Source organism: Anguilla anguilla, chromosome 3, assembly GCF_013347855.1.
Source record: "Anguilla anguilla isolate fAngAng1 chromosome 3, fAngAng1.pri, whole genome shotgun sequence".
Classification (NCBI taxonomy): Eukaryota; Metazoa; Chordata; class Actinopteri; order Anguilliformes; family Anguillidae; genus Anguilla; species Anguilla anguilla.
This window is the reverse complement of record NC_049203.1, coordinates 18,299,151-18,324,249: the sequence shown is the minus strand read 5'-3', so window position 1 is coordinate 18,324,249 and position 25,099 is coordinate 18,299,151. Positions and strand designations below refer to the sequence as shown.

The window sequence follows — 25,099 nt, the reverse complement described above, 5'->3', positions numbered from 1 at the left end:
GTGTGTGTGTGTGTGTGTGTGTGTGTGTGGTGTGTGCGTGTGTGTGTGTGTGTGTGTGTGTGTGTGCGTGTGTGCGTGTGCGCGTCTGTGTGCGCGTCTGTGTGCATGCATCTGTGTGTATGCATCTGTGTGCGTGCATGTGTGGTGTGTGTGTGTGTGTGTGTGTGTGTCTGTGTGCATGCGTGTGTGGTGTGTGTGTGTGTGTGTGTGTGTGTGAAAATATTTTCTTGGGACAGTAATATAAAGTGTTTAGTATGAAGCACACATTTATTTTGATGACTTTCTATAGGATTCTGGTGAAACACATACACACACAGACAAACACAGTTTATAGTTTCTGTTTTTTTGTTCAGCAGTGGAGTTATTTGCAGGGTTTTGACAGGAATATGTAGGTGATAGATCACTCTCACATCCCAAGAAATGGTGATATGATTTTTTCAGACATTTAGCAGAGGCTGTCATCCTGCATGACTTAATGGGTCTTGTCATATCTTCATATTTCATATGAAAAGCACTTGAGGGTTGGAATTTTAGCATAGACTCATTTTGATCAGTTTTAAACAAACAAAAATGGAAAATTATTTTAGTGCAAGTTACCAGTCCCAGTAATGTAGGTCTGCTTTCCACCCTCCCCCCATTCTTGTCTTCTACACGTTGGTGTTAGCAGTTTGATGTGCCCAGGATTTCCCTACATTAAAAAAAGAACTGGTTGTATTTAACTACTGTCAAACTATCATACATCGATATATAATCCTCCCAGTACATAGATAGATATGGGCGCTGAACCATTCACGTGTTTATAATCAAACCGCCATCGCCGCGGTTGGCTTCTTTTATAGCGTTAGCGATGCAGCCGTCCTCTCGGTAATCCAGAGCCCCGTCTTTGATGTGATTTGGCGTTTTGAAGTGCTCTGCAGGTTGTGCGCGCAAAGCCCTGCCCGGAGCGCAGTGTGGCTACAACTGTCAGTGCATCACGGCTTCTGCTGTTAGGCACTTCAGAACATTAATTCCCCCTCCTCACGCTCCTCTCAGAGGATCTACAAAGACCGCACTGTTCTTTTCTCTCTTTTTTCTTCCTTTACCGTATCTGTTAAACAGGTAGGCTACTCTTACTCCAGGCAGCGCGCATCGCGCTGCACGCGGTTTTTACTGGCCGTTTGAAGCCAATCGGGACGCGTTCCTTCGCCGGAGGGACGACAGCGGGGTTCCCGTGTTGGATTCAAGGTTACGACCGGCCGCGCTTGACTCTTCTGATCTCCACTGTCCCCGCAGACCGCCACGTGAATGTGAACTGCTCGAGGTCCAAAGTGTGTCGGCCATCGTGCTTCTTAGTGCCGTCTGTAGAAGTTTTGGGACCACTGTGTCCATTGTTATCATCAACAGTGATGATACCTTCAGAACCCGGAAGTGCTCCCGTTCCTTACGCTCTCCTTTCTGATGGATCTTTGACAAGAGAGGTCTTAATCTCAGAGGGTTGTGGTTCTCGTTGATTCTAAGCAGTTATACAGCTGTTATATATTGTATAGTCGAGGCCGGCCCCAGAACATCCACCCGTCCATCTGTACCCACTTATTCTGGGCAGGGTTGCGGAGGGTGAGCCTATCCCTGCATGCATTGGGCGAGAGGCGGTAATACTCCCTGGACCGGCCCACCAATCTATCACAGGGCACACGCACCATTCACTGACCATTCTCTCAGAACATCACATTTACATTTGCACAGACCTCTAAGCAGATGCCCTTACCAACAAGTTGGCTTAGGTACATACAGTTTACATACAGTCTTTTAACCTACAATTCATTAACGCAGCTGGATGTTTTACTGGAGCAATTTAGGCTAAGCACCTCGCTCAAGGGTACAGCAGCAGTGCCCCACCTGCGAAATGAGCACACAGCACCTGGAGTTGGGGCCCAGCTCCCCAACCGTTACAGCCACGCCGCCGAGCCCAGGTGCACGCCTGTGCCAGCTCACCGCTGCCTTCACCGGGACGGCGAGGCCCTGTGGACCCCCCGCCGTGCGCCGCTGACGGGAGAGCGCCCCCGCCGGTCCGTTCCGCGTGACCGCGTGCTCCGGATTAGCGCAGCCGCTTCGAAGCCGAACCGGCCGCAAGCGATTAGCGCCGCGCCAGCCTGTCAGCGTAGCGACCGGATGATTCCCGCTTCGGTCGCCGGTCAGAGCTGTTGGAACGTGATGTCATCCGGGATACGGTTCGTCCCCTCAGCGATCGGGCCGAGCGGGTCGTGTGGGAAGAGCAGCGGTGGGACGCTCTCCCGTTCAGAGCCACTCCCTCTGTGATGTCAGCCTCTCAGCTGGGGGTCTGGGCTGAACATTTTCATCCGTTCATTCGTTCATCCATTCACTCACTCATTCATTTATCGTGAGACCTTTTTTAGATGTATTTGAAATATTCCACTTCCCAGTTTGCGGTTTGAAAATGGTTATAATATTGTTTCCTTGTTTCAGTGGGCATAAAGCGTGTTCGTTGTATGGGGCCGCAGTGTGGTATAGTCGTTAGCGAACTAGGCTTGATGGTACAGTAGAGGGTAGGCTCAGTTCTCAACTGGTGTGCTGCTGTTGTTACCTTGAGAAAGGTACGTACTTAGCCTGAATTGCTTTGGTAAAATATCCAGCTGTATGAGTGGATTGCGTGTAAAAAGAATGCAGTCTATATGTGAACGTCTGCTAAGTGCCGTGATGTTATGAAAAACAAACTGCTACAGAAACACAGGACACCTGCACTCACTGCGATACTTAAATTCACTTTTACATCAATAGAACTATTAGCCCTCCAATGCATGACAGATTTTACTGCAAGAATAAAAAAAAAGAATAATAATAATAATGTTTGTGCCTGGAAGGAAATGAAAAGAAGAAAGCCAAAGAGATTTGGAAATCTGCCACCTCTTCCCAGGTTGCCGGTGGAGTATTAATTCTCGAGACTCATCAGTTATCATAATGAATATCCTGCCTTTGCCAAAAGCCTCAACCTGCAGTCGTGCACTGAGGGATTCGAACATCTGCGTTTCCTTACAGAGTCGTCTACTCCGGCGAAGGAGGCCAAGGTTTAAAGCCGGCCAGTTCACCAATCACTTTTCAAACTCTCTGGGAGAGGTTGAAAGTTCCCTCCCCCCCCCTCCCCCACTGCGACCCCCGAAACATTTTTGGCTGCCGGTCAGTCCTCCCCCCCCCCCCTCCGCCCGCGAAAATGTAACAATCCTGAGGAAAAGCGTAGCGTCAGGGGAGAAAAATGATAACGATTGCATCGGAACGGCCTGTAATGCGGGACGCGCTATAAATATGGGGGTTAATGACAGGCCGGGAACCGCTCGGAAGGGCCAAAAGCGGCTAAAAATAAATAGCCGTTCATTTAAACCGCAGATGTGCTGGCAGGCGGCGAGCAGCCCGTAAACCCCGTGAACTCTTCCGCTTGAAGGATCGATCGGAGTTTGGGCCGGGGCTGGCGAGGTGATGTCCGCGGCGGTAGGGGTCGGCCGATCGGCTCCTCTCGTTTCTCGGGGACGAAGCGGCGCTCTCGGTGCGCCGGGGTCCGACGCGTCTGTTTTTCCCATCAAAGCCCTTCTGTGTCCCGGCCGTCCGAAGCCACTCCTCCTCCTCCTCCTCCTCCCTCTCCTCGTCAGCTCTGAGGTTAACCATGCCGACCGAAAGGAGACCGCAGACGCTGAGACACAGAGCAGAGCCCCCGAACCCGGTGAACCGCCCCCCCCTGGGCTTTTCTCAGAGGGAACGCCCCGCGGCGGGCGGGCGGGCGGGCGCGCGGACACTTCTAGAAGGGAGTGCCCGAGCGCCGGCGTACGCACGCCTGTGCCCGCTCTGCCGCTCCGTCCGCGAGCGGAGCTGAGGCGTAACTCGCGGAAGGCGCTGCTCTCGACGGAGTTCCAGCGGCGTTCGGTTTAAACCGCCGCTTGCTTTAGCCCGTGAGACTTTCCCTGTTTGTGTGCTGACTCTCGCCCTGAAAGTAATTAGCAGGGGGGGAAAAAAAACTTTTCTTCCTCCTCAGTCATTATGGTAATACATTTGAGAAGGTGACAACATTATTTCTGCATTCCAGTTCCATCCATCTCTCTCTCTCTTTCTCTGTCTCTGTCTCTCCTCTCTCTCTCTCTCTCTCTCTCTCTCTCTCTCTCTGTCTCTCACTCCCCCCCCCCGACCCAGACTCCTTGGCAGATGCACTTAAGCATGTGACAGCAGCTATTTGAGCAGCTGTATCGATCAGCAGTGTTCTCTTAAAGTGGTTTGTCTTTGGGTTTCTGCCTTTCCCCTTCGCCCTCCCCCTCAAAAAATTATCTCTAAACATCTGCATCCTGTGGGAAGATATTTTTGGGTTTCAAGCTGGAAACTTTTTCCCCCTTTCCTCTCGCCTATTTTTTTTCTGTTTTTTTTTCTTGGTTGCGATAGAGAGTGGCCGATAAGAGACGCTGATTTCCTAAATAGCGCATTGGCTGCACTTGAAATTGAGGAAACAACTGGGCCCCACCCAGAGAAGCACTACCTTAAAAAATGATCCCGCAGACGTGGCTTCTCTCAGCCAACACTGTGTGAGAGTCAGGGCCAGGGATAGGAACACGCACCGAAATAAACAAGTAGTCTCAACTCCACCCCCCCACCCCCTCTGATGTAGAAGGCACTGCTGTAGGCTCTGTCACTGTCATAATAAAAAATTAAAAAAATGGATTCAACTAATAGGCTACCGGAACAACAACGCTGTTGCATCTTGCACCTACTGGAAGAAGGAATTAACGAACAAAACAAAAAATTAAATGTCATTTTTTTCCAGATGTAGGCTAAGTAAATCTCTATGAGAAACAGCTTCGATGCTAAAACATATCAGAAGCAAACACTTCGACGGGAGTCCAAATTTGTTGCTCTCCATAGCTTAACAAACGGGCTGTAAATTTCAAAAAGAAAATGCACACCTGTTTGGGGAGGTGCAGACCAAGGGACTAGAAGGTAAAACTGAAAAGGAAGAAAGGTCACACACACTGTTCTTTTTCTTCGATGCAATATTTAATAGCCGGAATTTCAACAGCAAGCCGCCTTCGTCAGAGCTTGAGGAGTCTGCAGACTTTCTTCTTCGTCAGTCCGACAAACGAGCCGTGCCTTGACGTAGCCCCGCCGCGATCGGCGTTCTGCGTCAGGTGTCCCCTGTAAACACGCGACGGCTCGGGCTCCTGACGCGAGTAATGACCGTGAGACTGAGGCGCCCCATTGTGACTGTATCCATCACTTTTCACCCCACGGAGCTATCTGATAGCCGCTGTATCTGTAACTCTGCACCCCGTTCACGATAAGCATCTCTCTCTCATTCGCATGAAACCCTTTGATGTTGAAGCCAGTTACAGCTAATCTTCACCGCCGCCTCAAGCGATTAATACACTTTGACTGTCACCCCCCCCCCCTCCCCATCATACCCCCCTCAAATTAATTTATGCTAACTTATGTGGTAAGGTCTGATATTAAATACAGTATACCTAGGTGATCTGAGCTAATTTCACGGAACAGCACCAGATCAATTCATGAAATCTGCTGAAATCACGTCAGCATCTTCAGTGTGATCATTTGAATTTTAGGAATTTAACTGATGTCCTCATCCAGAGAGGCTTACACAGCTTACATTTGCTTTTACATGCAGTACAATCCGTTCATACAGCTGGATATTTGTTGAAGCAATTCAACTTAAGTAGCCTACCTTGTTCAAGTGGCAACAGCAGAGCACTACCTGGGAATTGAGCCTACAACGTGGGAATTGGTGTCTGGTCTATTTTAGCCAAGCAGCTGTAGGAGTCTGGAAGGTTGAGTGTTCACATATTGATCAATGTAGCCCTTCTTTCTGCAGTTTAAGGGTGCTTGTGAAATGTGAGGATGGCGGAAAATATTATCATGGCAGGTGCACTGTGCTCTCTCTCTGTGGTGTACTTTCCTGCGATTCCATTGGAGGACGAACGGAAATATGAAAGATGACTTTCGCTTTAGTTTTCGGTCCAAAAGTCGAATGGCGACGTCCAAGAAAACAAGACTTTGAAGCTGACTGTGATTAAGTAGAATTTCCTCCCGACATCTCTGGCCTGCGTCCGGGTTTCTGGGGCGGCGCGGAAAACAGAGCCGCGAGCGCGGACCATCTGGAGCGCCAGGAGAGCGCCAGGAGCGGGTGTAGAGTTTCGCTCTGCGACCCGCACGCGTCCACGCTGCGGTCTCTGCCCCGAGCCTTCTCCTTTCAGTCCCAGAAGACATCAAATAAACAACCCAGAGCAAAATAACTAGGGAGGCACAAAATTGTCTGAACATCAGCTCACAATAGGCCTTCTTTTGCCTTCTGGTGATGAAGCACCTGGCCGTGACGTTTAAGGATGGGGTGTGTGCGTGCTCGCTCGTGCGTGTGATTTCAGAAAGTCGGTAGAGGGTGCATGAACAGAATACGATTAACGTGGCGTCTGGTCTTCTGTGCAGACGGCTTTCGAGCTCGTACACCGGCATGATGTCATCGTCCTCTCTTTTTCAGCGACCATGCAGAAGGGCAGCACGGGCTGGCTGGGGGACCGAAGCTTGGTCTTTGGCGGGAACGGGCACAGCGTGGCTTCCATCGATGGCGTCACTTTTTCAGAAGGGGACCTCCTGCTTCACGTGAGTGTGTGTGTGTGTGTGTGTGTGTGTGTGTGTGTGTGGAAGGAGAGTGTGGGCGGACTTTATTTATGGAACTCTCGCCTTAGATCTGGGGCAATCCATCATATGGTTTTAGTTGGTCAGTTATCCTTTATGTTCTCCGTTTGTTGATGAAACCCTGATGGAAGCTTGTGCTGAATGTAGGATTTAAACAATAAATGTTTTTTTTCCCCTTGCTGCTGTTGTTTTCCAAGCATCTTGAAACAGTAGCTCAGCAAAGTAGCACCAGAGTCCTTTATTTTTCTTTGTTCATGGTTTGTTCAAATTTGTGACTCTGACCGAGTTGAGCAAGAGAAGGAGTCAAGTCAACACTTCCTCCAATTTAAAGAAATTTGCTACCAAAATTTGCTACTAAAGTTCAGCAAAGCAGTCCTGATAAGTTTCCCGTTCCTTTAGTAAATCGCAAGCTTTGTCCCAACCGCACAATCTCACATAAATGGTTAAAGTAATGGCAAAGGTTTTCTTTGTATGCCCTGGTTTATACATGGTGCAGCTGTCTGAAATAAAGTTTTTACAGTAATAGACACAACTCTCCCATTCACCTCATCTACGGCCAGTGAAAACGTGGTCTCACCAGCGCACGCCAGAATCGCCTTTGCACACGTGACTTAACACTCGACTTAACACTGTCGAAATGGTTTATACTGTAACTGCATTTGTTGCCAACTGCTGTCATGGTTTGTGATGCTGAACAAAAGTAAGCTTTCGAGACACTTTACTGAAGGCGTACTACCGTGGTGTAAGGTGTCAGGGACTGCAGAGGGATATGAGGTCCACCACATGCAGGTTTGGCCTACTTGTTTTGCTGATTTGCTTCCTGCCTCTGAGTTTAGAAGCTTAATTTAGCGTCTATAATTATTCATTGAATGACAGAAGTATCTGTTTCTGTTCCCCCTCCATTGTTCTCTTGCTTCCTTTACCCCTCTTCACTCTCCCTCTCCCTTCCTCCCTCCCTCTCTCGCTCTCTCCCTGTGTCTTTGAGTTCATTGTTTACCGTGGAGTTTCTGTGCGTGACAGGGTCAGTTTCCATCCCTTTCTGTTGAGGTAGCTCACACCTGAAGAAGGCGCTCAGCGACTCACCGTGTGACCACCTCTCCTCTCTTCATCACCCTTTCTGTCCTTCACTCCCAGCTGTGCACTTTTGCTTTTGCGTTTCTTCTCCTTACTGTTTTGAATCACTCCGCTTTAAAGTCCCTGGCGCAGGTTTCCTTCCTCATACAACCGGATGGATTAGCAGCTCTGCATCATCACACAGGAGACACTCCAGTTTGGCATTAACCCTCGAGTGCCCACATGCTCTTATTAAACATACTGATACCTATTAAGCAATAACTTATAGCTGTTTCTTTCCACCAGCACATGGAAGATAATATAATGTGGGTTACCTTGCACACATGTGGTTTGTTGTCTATTTAACCTTGAAAAAACTACCGAACTACTAACGAACTGAACCCACAACCCTCTGGTGAGGGCTGGAGGTCACTGATCGTAAGCCTGTGCAGCTCAAATAAGAAACATCTTTTTTTTTTAGCCCATTTAAATTTGCAGGTGCTGCTGTGTCCTACTGTAATCTGTGTTGTCTGTTAGCCATTTCGTATGAACTTTGCTGCTTCAGTGTGTATGCATATGCGCGCACATATATGCATGCTTTTAGGTCAGTGCACGTTTTTGCATGTTTTAAGGTTCGAGCGCATCGTACCGAGTCGCGTAAAATGCATGACAGGTGTCTGATCTGTGTCTCTCCCCAGGCCCTGAATGGCTTTGTCCTGGTGATCACGGCTGACGGATACGTGTTCTACTCCTCCCCCACCATACAGGACTACCTGGGCTTCCACCAGGTGAGATACGCCCACCCTCCCCCGACGCCGTTGGTGGACGCGCGAGCGCTCTGGCGCCCGCTAACCGGCACGCTCGAGGGCGCCGCGTACAAAAGAGGGGCCCGACAGCTGGGCGAAGGCTGAGCCCCTCGCCCGCGTCCGCGGCTCCGTCGTCTAGTTACGTAACCACGGTATGAACAGGTGTTGACGTGCTAATCGCGCCGCCGGCGCGCGGTGCAGCTTTTGTCTCTTTTGTGTTCTCGCAAACGTAGAACCCGTGTCGTGTGATTGCTGTTTGCTTTCTCCTTTCTCCCTCGTCAGAGCGGCAAAACTTCTCCACGCATGAGAAGTTACATTTACGCTCGTTTGCACGCTCTGTGCATGTGTTTTCACTGCGATGATTCATTTTTTGTGTTGTTCTCCTAATGCAAACAAAACCTTTTATTTCTTTGCTAATCTCTGCAATAGTAACTTTCTGAAACAAAGCCCAGTAGTTCCGTGTGCTTCATTCAGCACGTGAAACAAAATAAGATGAGCTGTTTTTGTTTTTTTGTTTGCATTGTTCTCTTTAATGTTTATTTTGGCACCACCCTGAACTTGAAAAACCAGCTTGTCCCAAACGAGCCCAGCCAATCACAATGAGTTTGAAGAGGAAGCGCCTAACGAGGCGAGGAGTTTCATTCAGAAAGATCATAGACACCTCATGAAGCGACCTGGCGTGTGTCTCACAGCCACATGTGACGGGTGAGAAACGATGCCAGCCGTCCCTCGCTTTGACTGTGCTTGCTGCTACTTCTTTTCTGCGTGACGGATCGTAGGTCACGCAGCGACCCATGAGCATCCACAGCTCACGCAGTCCCTGACATTAGAACCCGGAGAGGACCTGGGGAACGCTGGGAGGTTCCCTCAAGGTGCACATTGCAATAGATGTAACCTCATAGAGTCTCGTCCAGATAGTAGCAATGGAACATGCCCAGGCTAGTTTCATCCAAGCACTTCTCTAGATGGCATACAAGCACATTTGCAGACACACATATACTGCCTGGACAAACATACGCACTTTAGCAGACACGTGATTTTTTGTAAATAATACGCATGTGTGTGCGCGTGTTTGTGCACACGCTCACAAACAAAAAGGGAGAGCCGATTTCTTTCAGCCCCCCCCCCCCCCCCCCCCCCCTCAGGCCTCCTCTCTCACCTGCTCCCCGCACCAGACCTCTGTGCCATGGTAACCCCTAATCTACTGTGACGTGTCACGCCAGAGCACAGCCGTTTATTTTTAAACCTCGTTACCTTCGGCAGGACATGCGGCATGCTGCGTGCGTGGCATCATTTAGCCTCAGACCCTGCCCGTTTCGTCATGGTGACTCCCGCCTTTACTGTACGTCGGCCAGCAGGGAACTCGGATTTCTGCTGGGGCCTCATTTGCACCCACAAACTCCTTTGGGAGAATTGCTCCCCTAAGGTGATGCCACTATCTGTGTTTTACCACTATATGGCAAAAGGATACCGCAAAGGGATTCAGTCGAAGAGTTTCAGACTAAATCTGGGGTGTCCCGTTTTATCGAAAAGGGCCAGTGTAGGTGCAGGTTTTTGTTTTAGCTCAGCACTAAGATACATGATTCTACTCATCGAGGCCATTGAAGACCGTGATTAGTTAATTAGTTGAACCAGGTGACATAGCGCTGGGCTAAAACAAAAACCTGCACCCACACCGGCCCTTTTTTGGAAATTATTGAAAAACCCTGCTCTAAAAGCTGCCTGGTTTCTCTTTTTAGTATTAAACTGACCATTGTGAGTTTGACAGTCATTGAACGTGACACTCACTTAAAGTTACTCAGTAAAAGTTAAGGACAAAGCGGGTTGTGGCTAAAGAGAACTCAGATGCCATTAGAGAGCCCCAGAAATGAAAGACATATGTCTACATGCACATCCCATCCAGAGATGCTGTTTGGCTGTTTGACTTGGCTCCAGAACATCGCCGCTCGTTACCCGGTGACAGCCTGGCCAATAAGACGGAGGGAGACGGCCGATACTGCGGAGCAAATCGAGAGCCGTCAGGAAAAAGTTGCTCTCGCGAGTCATTCAACTTCTGGTTCTCCCTCGATAAACGTATGGGTTGCATGAGATATGTCTGCATGAAATATCATCTACTGAAATCAGAAAAGTTTTTTTTTTTTTTGCTAGAGTGTTTAAGAGGCTTTGGCCAGCTGTTGTCAGCACATGATTGTCTAACACACAGAAAGTCTGATCTTTGACAGATGAGAGATGACATAATCCACCGTTTCCACATCTGTGTTCATGGAGGCATTGATCTGCTTCTGTAAATTGGAGAAGAGTGTGTGTGTGTGTGTGTGCATTTGTGTGTGTGTGTGTGTGTGTGTCCATTACAGTACCACAGGGTTAGATTAATTAGTTCAGAAACTAAAACCTTGTTTGTTCGGGCCTGCTGAGAAGAGAATTCCCATAGGGTCATGTCTGGAGAGTGATGCCAGGGCGCAGAGCTGAGCTGTGCACGCGCATCATCACTAGTGTTAAATCAGGACATCCATAAGTCACAACAGCCATTCTGGTTCAACACTCTGGCAACCTATAAAAGGTAACACTAAGTCACAACAGCCATTCTGGTTCAACACTCTGGCCTTCTTATAAAAGGAAGGACTAAGTTACAACAGCCAATCCTGGCACTACAGTCTGGCTGCGTTTTATAAGGAAGCACTAAGTCACAGCAGCCATTTTGGCTCAACACTCTCGTCATGTTTCCACCTTCCTGCCAGCTCAAGACGTTGGCCAAATTCTACAGTGCATGGATCGCCAGAGAGACCTCAGAGGTGATTAGAAACTGCTTTTCTCTCACATTCTTTAACCCTGTTTCTCTCTCCCCTCAGTCTGACGTTGTCCACCAGAGTGTGTTTGAGCTGATCCACACCGATGACCGCGATACGTTCCGGCGCCAGCTTCACTTCGCCCTCAACCCCAACCGAGCCAGCCCGGACCAAGGAGGGGACAGTAGGTGTCACTGAAGGGAGAGAATGGGATTTTTTTGGTGTGGAGGGGTGTGTTTTAATCGCCAACGTTCCCATTGCATTGCTCACTTGACGTTGCCCTGACACCAAAAAAAAGTGAAAGTGGATTTTTTTTACTAGCTTCATGTGTTTTGATCTGTTTTTCTTGTGCTGCTGTTATAAATGCATCTGACAATGTGCCAAAAAATGTGTTAAGCATAATTCATTGTGCACAGCAAACAGTTTTTCTTTCGTTTTCCATTTACTGCTCTTCCGATTAACATTGATCACCTTTAGGAAGAAAAACTGTCTGTGTATAATGCATTACATTTGCACTTCAAAATATGAGATTTTTTTTGGTACGGATACACCCATGCAGTGGCCCTAGATCTGGAATATGGAGGCTTAATGTGTAGCCTTGTCCTCTTCCTGGACAGGCTGCTTAGCATTACAGTATAACATTATGTTTCCCTTTTTAAACCGGTGCTGCAAATCCAGGTTTCATATGTTTTGAGTCACTGGAGAAGCCCTAGGGGATATTTCACAATACAAAGCCATATCTATCAGCACTGTCGTGGTTTCTGAAGGCTCTGGGCAGGCATCTGGTGTTGGATCACCGCAGAGTCTGGACTTGTTTTTGGATCAATGCAGTGCTGCTGCGCACTGATCTTTAAGTCGTCTGGGTGGTTCTCATCATTCGTTGAGGCCACTATATCAGCAATCCACATTCTGTATATTCTTGTGATACCCTTTGCCCTCCTCAAAACACCTGAAAGCCTTTCCAATGGAAAGTGGTCAAAGCCAGAGACCATTTTATTGGAGGAGCTGGACATCACAGCTCAGGAAGTAATTTTAATTGGATGTGACATGTTAAGAAATTTCCTCAAAATAAATCTTCATTGCCTCTACTAGGAGCTTGCCTTCACAAGATTGATGATTGGTTTAAAAATTAACAGTATTTTTCATTTGGTAGTTCTTAGACCAGGTTGAAACTTGTTTGTCTCTAAGCTTTAGAGCAAACTGTGAATAGCATGGTAATGCAGTATGCACTACATACTGTAAAGATCTGTCCAGCATTAATAAATAAATAATCTCTCTGATGGCTTCTGCCTTGATCCCAGTTTTTGGTCAAAAAATATTTTTGGACATTATTTCTGGATGTTTATAAAAGTTCTTAACTCTTTATTGAAAGCGTAAGGGTGTTGTATGGCATTTAGTCTGAGTCCATAAAACCGTTACACCCCTAATATACAGTATATGCATGGACTGCGCTTCCTACTTAAAAGGCTTACACTGTAAGAAAACACCCAAGGAAAAAGTCTGGCCTGGAACACCAAGGAAATGCAAATCTGCCCCACTGACTTGTGTAGTAACAGACTCCCCTTTGCTATTTATAATACTGTGCTCAGAAACTGATGCAATTTCAGAGAACATCACCTGGATGTAGAGGACCTACAACCTGTTTGAGCCTGTTTTCTATCTCTCAGTTTCCTTATGGTTTTATTTCTGCATTTTTATCCAGATTGCCTGACAAGCATCCAGTGCAACAGTGAACTCACCACCAACGCTGTGACCTATGACCCCCAACACATCCCCCCAGAGAACTCCTCATTCCTGGAAAGGAGCTTTGTGTGTCGGTTCCGCTGTCTCCTTGACAACTCCTCTGGCTTCCTGGTAAAAATTTCCCTTAGGTCCACAAGTAGTGGTTAGGGAACTTGATTTTGTACAAGATGTTTGTGGGCTCCAATCCAGACTGAGGCACTGCAGTAACTTCAGAAAGATGTACCTGAAATAAATTGTTTATATGTTACATCTCATAAGGATAGTTACATTTTTAATAAATATATATTTTTTATTAATAAATAAATTAAAAGCTTTAATAAATTAAGGTTTTTTTATATCAGATATATTTTCCTTACATATTTGCATAATCTGTAATAAGCAAGGTTTTTTTTCTAACTCATAAACATCAGCTTGGATAAAGGAAACAATTTTTAAATTGCAGATAGTCTGGGTTTCCTTGACTGAAAGTCTGAAAAAACATGGAGGGAATAGAGGAGAAACTATCAGACGAAATAAGAAAGTATTGTTATCTGCATGATCCGTACATCGAATTTCAGCGTTCCCTCTGGCTGTCCAATCACACTGCTTGACAACGTATGACAGTGTTTGTGACAAAATAAAATTCTTGAGGTGGTCAACACTTCTCAGGTGAAAGTCAAAGTGTTTTTTATTTATCAAGTGCACAGTATAACACAGGGTCATTCTTAACAATGAAATTCTTAGGACATGGCAAGCAAAAACTACGTAGTAAGCAAAAATATAACAGCAGAAATATAACAAATGCATCAAGCAACACTTCATGATTCTGACCGATTCTGACTGGAACAGAAATTGGCTCAGAGTTCCTGGCTGCTTTTGAGCAGGTCCTCGTGATTGTGACTTGTACATGCAGCTGCTTGTTGCTATCTGTCGATTATGTATCATATGAAAATTAATGGGGGTGTCATTTTGCCTATAATAAATACTCATTGGAAAGAGTATTTTGTGTTTATTTTTAATTGGTCTTAAATTTCAGTCAAAGTGGCATTAAAAAAGTCTTTAAAAGTCTTAATTTGAATTTACAAATACTTTCAGATACCCCATAAATGCAAGTGTCACTTCTGTCAAAGTGAGAACTATTTTTTTATCGTAGTAATCACTACATGAGGAGAAATGTTTCCTGCCTCATGCTCTTTTTCTCTCTTCCCTGAGTCACAGACTCCTCTTCATCTGCTCTCTTCCTCATCCACCAGGCCTTGAACTTCCAGGGGCGACTGAAGTACCTCCACGGCCAGAACAAGCTGTCCGAGGACGGGACCGTGGGGCACCCCCAGCTGGCCCTGTTCGCCATCGCCACGCCCGTCCAGCCCCCCTCCATCATGGAGATCCGGACCAAGACTCTCATCTTCCAGACAAAGCACAAGCTGGACTTCACACCTTTGGGCATTGATACCAGGTGACCTGAACCCTGCAACTAAGAGCCACGTCTATTCTGCCAGAGTGTACAAAGTCAGCACAGATTCAGCCTTGCATTTATCCTTTCAGACTTCAGATTACAGGGACTTCCTATAGAAGCAAGACAGGTAGTAAAATGCAAAGGATTGTATATGAAGGGAATATATTCTCTGTCTTTTCTCCATACAGAGGGATGGTGGTTTTGGGGTACACAGAAATTGAGCTGTGTCTGAGAGGCTCGGGATACCAGTTCATTCACGCGGCAGACATGATGCACTGCGCGGACAACCACATCAGAAGTACGATTTGTTCCTTTTTTTACACTCATTACTTTTGGTCTTTTATTAATTCGCATTTATACCTTGGTCTGGGTGAACACATGATTCTGATCGGCTGGACAGTGTGCGTTAAACCTGATAACCACACGCCTGTCACTAGTAGGTCCAGTCAAACATTCTGACGATCGTTCTAAATTCATATGCTGGCTACAGTTGATGCAATATCAACCTGTGAGTGCAGAAGCTGAAATGTGTAATAAATATCGCTTGTTTTACGTATCTTAGTACCATCAACACTGAGCTAGCTAAGTAGTTTCATGTATGTATGTGCCATATTTATTCAATTTTGCCCGTATATGTATTCAGTTTTGCATGTGCACACAAAATGTTGTACAATGTTGTTACAGTAGGTTGCGTTGGCTCCCATCTCTTCACATGGGAGTTTGATTGAATTAAGACTGCTTTGTTATGATTTTGATATGACAATGTAGCTGCAGTTTTGAAGCAAATGGAGTTTAATGGGTTGCTAGCTATGCATGATAGGAAACATACTGCGAGTCCATTTTGACCAAAGATCAAATTGAATTTTAATTTCAAGATCAAATTGTAAGTTAATTCTAAAAGACAGCGAACCTAGCATAATGCTGGTTTGTTACTTGACTAGAATAAGAGGGACTAGAATGAGTGTCTGGTGTTAGGTCATATCTGCCTAACCTTTACCGTACCTCTCTTGCTTAACCTTTAATTTTGAATGTAAAATTTACAACAAAAGTAATGCCTCCACATTGCTTCAGGTGGTTGTTTGCCTACGCGTCGTGCATTAAAATCAGATAACCACAGAACTCGTCATCGATTATCTCTTACATGCATTTGTATAAGCATCACAAGCAAGCATTATGCACTAGCTGTTTGATACCTGGGGCAAGATTGCTAAATTTGCAAGTTGGCATGTTACATTATGCTGGGCTCCATGACAAAAGCCTAGGTCAGAACCAAATCGGTGCTCGATTCAAATTGCCGGTCACCGCTTGTTAAGTACGAACAGTTCAAAGACGTGTTCCGACCGCGATTTTGAGCCATTCCAGATGGCCTGACATTTTCAAGCATGTTTGAAATTATGGGCGCACAATCTTGTAGTGTGAGCAATGTACAAGTAGTGAGAGGGGCGATGAGCTATAGCCAATGAGAGCATGAGAGGAAAGAGGAAAACTTTACCTAGCCAACACAACTGCCAGCACTAGACAACACAAGAAACATGTTACCTTGGATCAGTGACTAGTAATGCAAGCTTGCCACAACTTGTTTGATAGCCATTTTTCATTAAACACATCAAAGTAAAATCATATGCACCATTCAGCATGAGTATCCCATTTTGCCTTCATGCTCTGCGTGACATTTGACACGGAATGAGAAGGAGAGGACCAGGGGCACATCAGGGAAAACTCTTAAATGTTCAGTGTGGGGATTCACAATCAAAATCAGAAAAATATGATAAAATTTGATTTAAAAAATACTTTTATATCAGATAGTCTAGATAACTGGGGTGGCATATGGGGTAGCAAGCAGCTGCCACCCAATACCACACCAGTGGCTACACCACTGCTTCTGGTGACACGTGGCAGTCTAAAATGCCCTTGTAGAGTTGAACCGTGACTCATTTCTGTCTTCAGTGATAAAGACCGGCGAAAGCGGTTTCACGGTCTTCAGGCTCCTGACCAAGATGGGAACATGGGTCTGGGTCCAAGCCAATGCCAGGCTTGTGTACAAAGGAGGAAGGCCCGACTTCATCATTGCCCGCCAAAGACCGTTGACGTGAGTACGGACATTCTGGGTTCCCCCGCTTAGCCCTGACCCATGTTTGCGCCTGGCTAAGGGCCGCATTCCCCCATTGGTGACCTTTGACCTTTCATTCCCTCAGAAACGAGGAAGGTGAGGACCACCTGCGGCAAAGGAGGATGCAGCTCCCGTTCAACCTTGCCACTGGTGAGGGTGTCCTGTACGAAACCGGCCCCAACCTGGACTTTTCCGTAATGCCGGGGAACAGCAAAGCTCCTAAAATCCGGAAGATGCTGGACCAGAAACCCCTGGACCCCGACTCCCTCCTAGGCTCCCTGCTGAAGCAGGACCAGTCGGTCTACATCCAGCCCCCTGACTCTGACCCTCAGTTCTCCCTGGAAAAAGTTTTTATGGACAGCCATCCCCTGTTCAATGTTCCCAGTGACAGCTGGAAGCAGGGGATGGCGAAACCCAACGGCACGGTCAAGGAGGAGTCGCCGATGCAAGCGATGATGGACACGCTGGAGCAGATAATAGGCAACCGTAACTTCTGCTCTTCCCTGGAAGAGCTGGAACCAGCAGAGCTGCAGGAGTGGGAAAACGCCCTGCTTAGCATGAACACCAACACCAATGACATCACAGCGGGGTTTGACGACATCCTCACCAATGACATCTTCTCCTACGTGGAAGAGGCCCTCTTCAGGGAGAACGGTGTGACTACGAGCGCAGGCAGGCCCGAGCAGCTCGCCGCCATGGAAACTGCCGCTGCGCGAGACTTCCCTGCCAATCCACTCGTCGACCCGGGCACTTTGGTGGGAGTGCCAAACGCCTTGTCAGAGGTGGAGTTACCGGCCACCACGATACCTGGAAACCAGGGCTTTAACCAGCAGAACTCGATCCTTGGTGACCAGGTAGTGGGGGATCCCCAGGCTAATTTCTTGGGAGTCGGAGGCCAAGGTCTGCTGGGGACAGGAAGTGAGGTCAGAGGCGCGCAGAAGCTCACGCACATGGGCCCTCCAATCCAAACTCAGATGCAGCCCATTCTGCAGCAGACACAGTCTAATGATGTGTTCACACAGCCTCTGATGCTCAATGAGCTCTGCGCTCAAAATGGCCTCCTGAACTTTGACCTTACCTCTGCCGGGTCCTGTGCTCAGACTACCAGCCAGTCAGGACAAGGCCCTCCTGTCTCACAGACCAATCACAACCCCAGTAAAGTCAACGTCCTGGGACTGTGTCCCAAGAAACAAGTACTGTCTCCTCTTAACACCACTAGGCAGGTCCATCCCAACCCAATGACTCTTCCCCTCCAGAACCAAATGCACTTGGGAATGTCAGTCCAGCCAGTGGCATGCCAACAGAAAAATTCCATCAACCAATCAGACCAGGCAGCCACGAGCCAGGAGGGCCAATGGGCTCCCTCCATCCCCAGCGTTGATTTTGCAGACAACCTGCCAGAGGCCTGTGCCCCAAACGTTCAGCCGGGCCTCCTCAATCCGTCACTGTCCACCTGCCTTCAAGGACAGTTTACCCTGCAGACCCAGAACAGTCAAAGGGTGCCGTCATGGCAACAGCAACAGCAGCCGCCTCTACCTTCTGAAACCCCAAACGGACACCAGCGCCTCCCCGGCGGTTTGAGCCAGTCCCAGGGCTTCCAGAGGTCACTTCCTGTAGGCTTCCTGCATCAGAACCCGCAGAACTTCAGGGTTGGCTACGCGACCCAAAAGACCCCCGTCCCGCCCCAGACTGTGGTCAGCAGCTGCATGTTCGAGAGCGGCAACCCCCCCGCCAACGGCATGCGCTTCGGCGACGTGGGGGCGCTGGTGGGCTCCCCCTGCCCGACCCAGGTGCAGCCCTACAACCAGAGCCCCCCGCAGGCGACCTGCTACTTCCAGAGGAACGGCAGCGAGCCCGTCGTGGGCTCGTCGGTCATCGCGCAGGGCGACGCCACCATCAGCCCGCAGACACGCCCGATCCCGCACGCCTTCGCTCCGGACGGCCTGCTGGCCCCAACAAATTATTTGAGCTGCAGCGAGCAGACGCAGGTAACCCCGCCTTCCGGAAGAACAGGAAACGTCCAGAGAAACGTCCTCTCCCTTCCACCATATTTTATGTTTTTATTTGTCATAACTTTAACATCATAAATCATAACATCATAAATTAAAAAATATTGCTATGCAGAATTTTTAGGGCTTAGTGCAGTGGTTCCAAAATTCAGTCCTGGGGCAACCATGTGTGTGCTGGTTTTTGTTCCAACCACAAATGCTATCCCAGAATTTTAGCAAGCTATTAATTGTTCTTAATTATGTGATTTTCACATTTAGAGGGATTATTTATGCTCTTAAGCCCCGTTATGTCAGAAATTGCTACGCGTGCAGTGAAGAGTATAATTCCCATGTTCATATTGTGTTTATTGTGCGATATTGTAAACAAGTGCATGGGAAATTGTGGTTGGAACGAAAACTAGCAGAAACAGTGGTGCCCCAGGACCGGGTTTTGGGATAACTGGTTTAGTACATCTGAATGAACTATAGGTCAAATATTGCGGGGTATCTATGAACTAGGTGTGGTGGTTTTGAATTATTTGACAGAACAAGTGATCGCATAACGTGCTCGATTCAAAATCGATTCCTAGCATGGGGAAGAATGTGTTTTCAGAACAGAATCTTTGGCTTCTTGTTGTATAGAAAATGCAGGCAAGCAAAACAACATGAATCATTACCAGATTTTCCATCGTAATGCAGTCTTAATGCTTAGCCTATTGTGTCAATAAACAGCCAGTATACAATAATTTTATTCTCAACTCACAAATGTTGCGAGAAGACTTGACTTAATGTTTGACTTCCTACACAGATCCCGGGCCAGCCGCCAGAGGAAAATGGACATTTCTCCTTCCCTCCTCTCAACAATGGAACCACATATTTTTCCGAGAACAATCAAACCAACTGTTGTGACTTCTAGAGGGGCGGGGAGCGCTGAAACGCGGAGGCGCTGAGATTTAGCACTCCTCCGCAAACGAGGAAAAAAAAAAAACGTTCCCGCGCTCGTGTCCGCGTCCCTGGAATTTCTCCCTCTTCCAGATTTTGGCCATGACCCCAGTGCCTCCTCGTCTGTAACACCCGTAGACGCGGACACGAGTCAGCTTTGGCCCGCCAGCCGGTGGTTTTGGTAAGAGAGACACTGCAAAAGGACACTGGCTGGAGCTCTAAACCAGCACGACGTGCCTCGTGCGATTCGCTTCCCCCCCTTTCGTTTTGTCTGGAGCGACACAGCAAGTCACAATGGAATATATTTATTGATTTTTTTGTTTGTTGCTGTCATTATTTTTGCATTGTTCCATGTTATTTGTGTCAGTTTTTGTTTCCGCGGAAACGTTTGAGCGGAGTTGCGTAAACCAATAGCAGTCAGTGTGGTAGCAGTCGAGTTCATCAGCTGTGGACGGTGGTCTTTTTGAGGGCGTCGTGCCACGCGAAATTTTCCGCAGGTTTCCCGACGTCCGTGGCGTGTGAATTGGCTTGTTTTGTGGACGCAGTGAATTGGGTTTGCCGCCTCGATGGTGTGAAGATTACGGAATCTTTGTAGGCTGTGGCGCAGCGTTACTTCCTCGGAAATGAACGACCAGGATAATGAAGTCAGGAAGGAGGGTTCGGAGTGTGGGGTTCCTGGGAATTCATCAGGAGAGAGAGGTTTCTTCCACTTGCACGTCAGAAACCCCTCCAGACTGTAGACGTCCAGACGGTAGCGATATTAGCGATTGGGGATGAAATCAGGCCGCGTTAGCGCCCTGTAAATAGATTCTATGTGCACTTACGACTGGGAAGTGAAAGGCCACTCCTAGAAAGCCTGTTCTAGAACATTCAGACATGCTTCGGGACTTTGGGAATCCACATATGTAAAACTGAATGTTGTTGTTTTGCGTACATACAGTTTAGTGTATATATTGCACACACACATACGCACACGCGCACACACACAGAACCAAGAAGTTGAGGTAATTCCCAGGAATCCTGAGGATTTTAAAGTTCACATTGGTTCCGCAGTGATTATATGCAGTAACTCTAAGGAGGGGGGGGAATTTGTTGCATTGGAAGGGTGGCCCTCACAGGAGCGGGGTTCCCCACACTGGGGTCATCCCGACTAATGACCTTGTTCTTATCCCGAACTTCATTTCTTTTTTTTTTTACTTCTCAAATACAATATTATAACAGCCTATATTAATCAAATTAATATGATAAAGGATATCATGTATTCACCAAGCCTTGTCTTGTTTTTAAAAAACATGTATTTTATATTTTTATAAGCATTTAATCGAAATTATTAACATGTCGTTGAGCCATTCTTTGTTTTGTGTCGTATTTTCCCGGCTGCTTGTCAGTCTTAGGCGTCATTGTCCTCTCGCCTTCCTCTTTACACCTTCAGATAACTAACACTCTGTAAAGAAGTTGCTTCTTCCTTTTAGAAATGCAGTCTCCCTCATATTCTGAAATATTCGATCCTTGCGCCTTGAGAATCGCGTTGCGTTGTGGGACGCCAGTTGCAGTCTCTCGACAAACTTATTGGAGCTTTACACATTGGGCAGCATTCGCTTTGGCGGACGTCAAAGCGGACGGGCAGCCCATGGCGGACCAGGGCCTTGTCTGAGCGTCCCCAGCGGACCGGGGCCTTGCCCGAGGGTCCCCAGCGGACCGGGGCCTTGCCCGAGTGTCCCCAGCAGACCAGGGCCTTGCCCGAGTGTCCCCAGCGGACCGGGGTCCCCAGCGGACCGGGGCCTTACCCGAGTGTCCCCAGCAGACCGGAGCCTCGCCCAAGTGTCCCCAGCGGACCGGAGCCTCGCCCAAGTGTCCCCAGCGGACCAGGGCCTTGCCCGAGTGTCCCCAGCGGACCAGGGCCTTGCCCGAGTGTCCCCAGCGGACCAGGGCCTTGCCCAAGTGTCCCCAGCAGACCGGGGCCTTGCCCGAGCGTCCCCAGCGGACCAGGGCCTTGCCGAGCTCTCGTTACGGCTTCATTCGAAATGGCCGCTCGGTGGCTCTCTCAGCAGCTACGATGACAGAGGAGACGCAGCAGCAATTCCCTTCAGTTTTAAGGCTTGTTTTGTATTCTGTGTTATAAATGTGAAAGTATCATTTTCCCTCCTGTTTTCTGCGCCATGTTTTTTGCATGACCGGTCGTGCCTCTCGAGTTACTGCTGTTGCGATCTCACTTGCACTATCCCCAAGAAGCACAGACACCTCACCTCTGCACTCGCCCCGCTAAAACACAGACTGCTTCCCTCCCCACGGGCCTGACGCACGCGCTCATAAAAACACACACATGCATACATCAAACACACGTACACGCACGCACACATACACACACATACGTTTAAGTCCCACCTATGTCATCAGCCGACTGTGGGATGTAATGGCAGTATGTAAAGGCGAGAATGTAGCGGCAGGATGTAATGGTGGGAATGTAATGGGCTTCATGCATGTAAAGTGCTGTAACTAGCTGTAGAATAAGTGCAGTACATCTGTGTCTGACTGCAGGATTTTCATGGTTCTGTGTCCACTTTCCCTAAAGCTATAATGCAATATATGCCCAATATTTAAATAGGTATTGTGCTGTCTGTTGGACAGTACAGCTTAGAATGTTCCCCCAATATTTAGTAAATGAACCTAACTTTACGATAAGATTTACTACTATAGTGAACTATGACTGACTGCATTCTAATGGGAAAAATGAATCCAAACAAACATCACTACTGTCTTTAATCAGTACATAAAGTGGCCTTGTACAATGTGAGGTATCGTGTTGCTTTACTCTAAGGCATGCACGGTGGATTGGGGTGCTGCATTTGCTCCCAGCAACCAAAGCAGACTTGTTTGACATTTTTTTCCGTCTACGTGTTTTTCCTAATCATTGATTACCATTGGTTTTTGCCTACTGCAAAGGGACATCCATTGTGCTCTACAATGAAGATTCAATGACCGTAACATGGCAGCTATGCTTTAAGCCCAGCGCAATTATAAATGTGTACACCTTAGAAGGTCACATTCATTCAATTTTGGGACTTTCTAAAAATCGTGATGGATTATTATATATATTTCTAATACATTACACGCACCATGTGCCTTGGTTTCCAACTGGCAAATGAAATGAGAGATGTGAAATGGCTTTTTGCATGTCTCTGAAAGTATAAGTGAGAGATTGAGGTTGTCGAGATGTAGGAAGACTCACTTAGTACGTTTCATTGGAACTCTGTGGTAAGGTGTGAGAGCGTGAAATATGATAAAATATAACCATTTTACATTTAACTTCAGTTGTCACTCTGAAGATCAACACCCCAGCAACAACCTACATGTGGCTTTTTTTCAACTGTTACTTGCATGCCAAGACATTTTTACATATAATTTAAAGACTTTTGGGGTTATTTTCAGGATTACATTGCTCTTATAAGCAACCTAGTGCAAAGTGTTGTTTTGGTTTAGAAAGTCTGCTTTAAAAAAAGGCTGAGAAGATGATGGAATCGATGATGGCATGTGAATATCGATAAAGGTGAAGGTCTTGTTTTTTTACTAAAACCTAAGAAATCGGTTTGCTGAAATGATGATTGAATGTGAAGAAAGGAGATGGAGGACACTTTAAGAATTTGCACACCTTCCTTGAAAGTATCAGTACCGTTAAGTACTGTTACTACTTCCTGTATTGTTACTACTTCCTATATAGTTCTGTCCTACTTCCTATACTGTTAACTACTCTCTGTACTATTAACTACTTCTTGTACTGTTACTACTTCCTGTTTTTCTCCAAGAACCCCCAAACTGTCAAGTACTGACAAGTGACTTTTGAAACAAGTGCCCTTGTGTGAATGTTGTGGCCTGAAACAGCTCAGTATTTGAGTGCCAGGCTTTTAGATCACTGTGATCTATTTGGACGTGTGGAGATCTATTCTGCCAGCTCTCTAACTGAGAGACTTTTCAGCTCGCTTTTTTATTAATGGAAGCAGCAGCAGCAGCTACAACCAATATTATTTCCTGTATTTGTCATGGTTTCTGTGTGAAGCCGAGTCTACTCTTCTGAAAATGCAGTATCAGTGTATTATGTACAGTTTTTTGTATTTTATTATTGTGTTTTAGTGCTTTTAATGTTTGTATCGCTTGGCCTTTAAAAGGCCTTCACACACCGTATACTATTTCATACGTTTTTCATCCCTGATTCATTTATCTGCTTTTTATTGCCATGTTGTTGTTTTTTTTGGTTTTTTTTTAAATACAGTACATATCTTGTAGCTTCAATGTTCTCCTACTTCTACATTGTTATGTTTCATCTTTGTACCATTAAAGAGGTTTTTAATGACTTGTGAAAGCATTTCTGATGAATTTGTGGAAATGTCTCGACAATTTTTTGCGTAACGCGATGAGACCCCTCAATGAGAGCTAGAAAGTTCTATTTGTGATAATAATTCATCTGATACAGTAAACCCAGTCCATATCAGTTATCAATGGCAAGATATGTATAACAACAAAGTAATTATTATCCACAGTGTATTTTCTTTTGGCGCACATTTGAGACAAATTAAATTGTCCTTGTCCAGGAGATCCAATTTTAATATCTTTATTGACATGAGCTGTAGACAAAGATAGTGAGCCATTATTTATTTGAAGGACATATATTAAACTTGCAGGAGATTTCAGAAGCTTTTTTCAAGAACAGATAGTAGAAGACCGTATTTATAAACAGCAAACTTCACTTGTAGTTGGCCTATCCTTGTAGCCACTAGAGGGTGCAGATTTTCTAGTAAAATTGGAAGTCACCACAGAAACAGAAAAGTATCAAATATGCCCATTCAAAAGTTCTCTTTCGACAATATTTCATGGGTAGATTTGAGATGTTACTTTAATTTCTAATGAAGTGAAAAGTAAGCGTAACTATATGTATGGTACTCACTTGGGACAGAAATATTACAATTATGTAGTGATCCGCTCAGAATTTAACAACCGTAGGACTGTTGTTTATACAAGAACATTAACCATTTATGTCCATCTCAGCTGCTGGTGAGCTGGGAATTTTGGAGGAAGCAACAAGCTTGCTTGCTTGATGGATTCAAGAACTAACTGATGGATTTCCCACATCAAAGCAACATTAATAGCACTTGCTGTGTCACCTTGTCAGTCCATACATAATGGCTGCGCTGTTGCATTTCAAACATGCATAAAAGTGAGAAATACCATGGAGCAATCTGAAAATGATGGGGCACAAATTTCCATGTGAGAAAAGTGAGAAACCATCTTCTCCTGCTTGGTCAGACCTTCAGTCTGGCTTTTATCTCTAACTCAAAGGTGCCTTGTTGTCATTTCGGTCTGACCTAAACTTGAGCGTCATTTCCTGAAGTCAACTCTTGTGAAAATACAAACAACCCCTCCCTCTTCTGCTTTCTTTGAACTGTCAGAGTTCCATTTCCCCTGAAGCCATAGCAATTTGTCACTGACTCTTTTACGTTTCCGGAGGACATATAGCTATAATAAAATGTAATAAACGTTGTCCTTGGCACAGATTCCCCTGCCCTATG

The 25,099-nt window shown here is 46.5% G+C and overlaps 1 protein-coding gene across 1 annotated transcript in view; it reads left to right on the top strand.

The window, feature by feature from the left end:
- The window catches only part of ahr2 (aryl hydrocarbon receptor 2), a 66,986-nt gene extending 43,091 nt beyond the window's left edge, over positions 1-23,895 (top strand). Inside the window, exons 3-11 of the mRNA XM_035408470.1 lie at positions 6,518-6,639; positions 8,427-8,516; positions 11,384-11,504; positions 13,023-13,174; positions 14,296-14,498; positions 14,687-14,796; positions 16,446-16,587; positions 16,694-18,596; positions 19,405-23,895. Of these exons, the coding sequence (XP_035264361.1) occupies positions 6,518-6,639; positions 8,427-8,516; positions 11,384-11,504; positions 13,023-13,174; positions 14,296-14,498; positions 14,687-14,796; positions 16,446-16,587; positions 16,694-18,596; positions 19,405-19,512 (2,951 nt within the window). The 3' untranslated portion in view covers positions 19,513-23,895. The remainder of the gene's footprint in view (positions 1-6,517; positions 6,640-8,426; positions 8,517-11,383; positions 11,505-13,022; positions 13,175-14,295; positions 14,499-14,686; positions 14,797-16,445; positions 16,588-16,693; positions 18,597-19,404) is intronic.
- Positions 23,896-25,099: the final 1,204 nt, after the last annotated feature.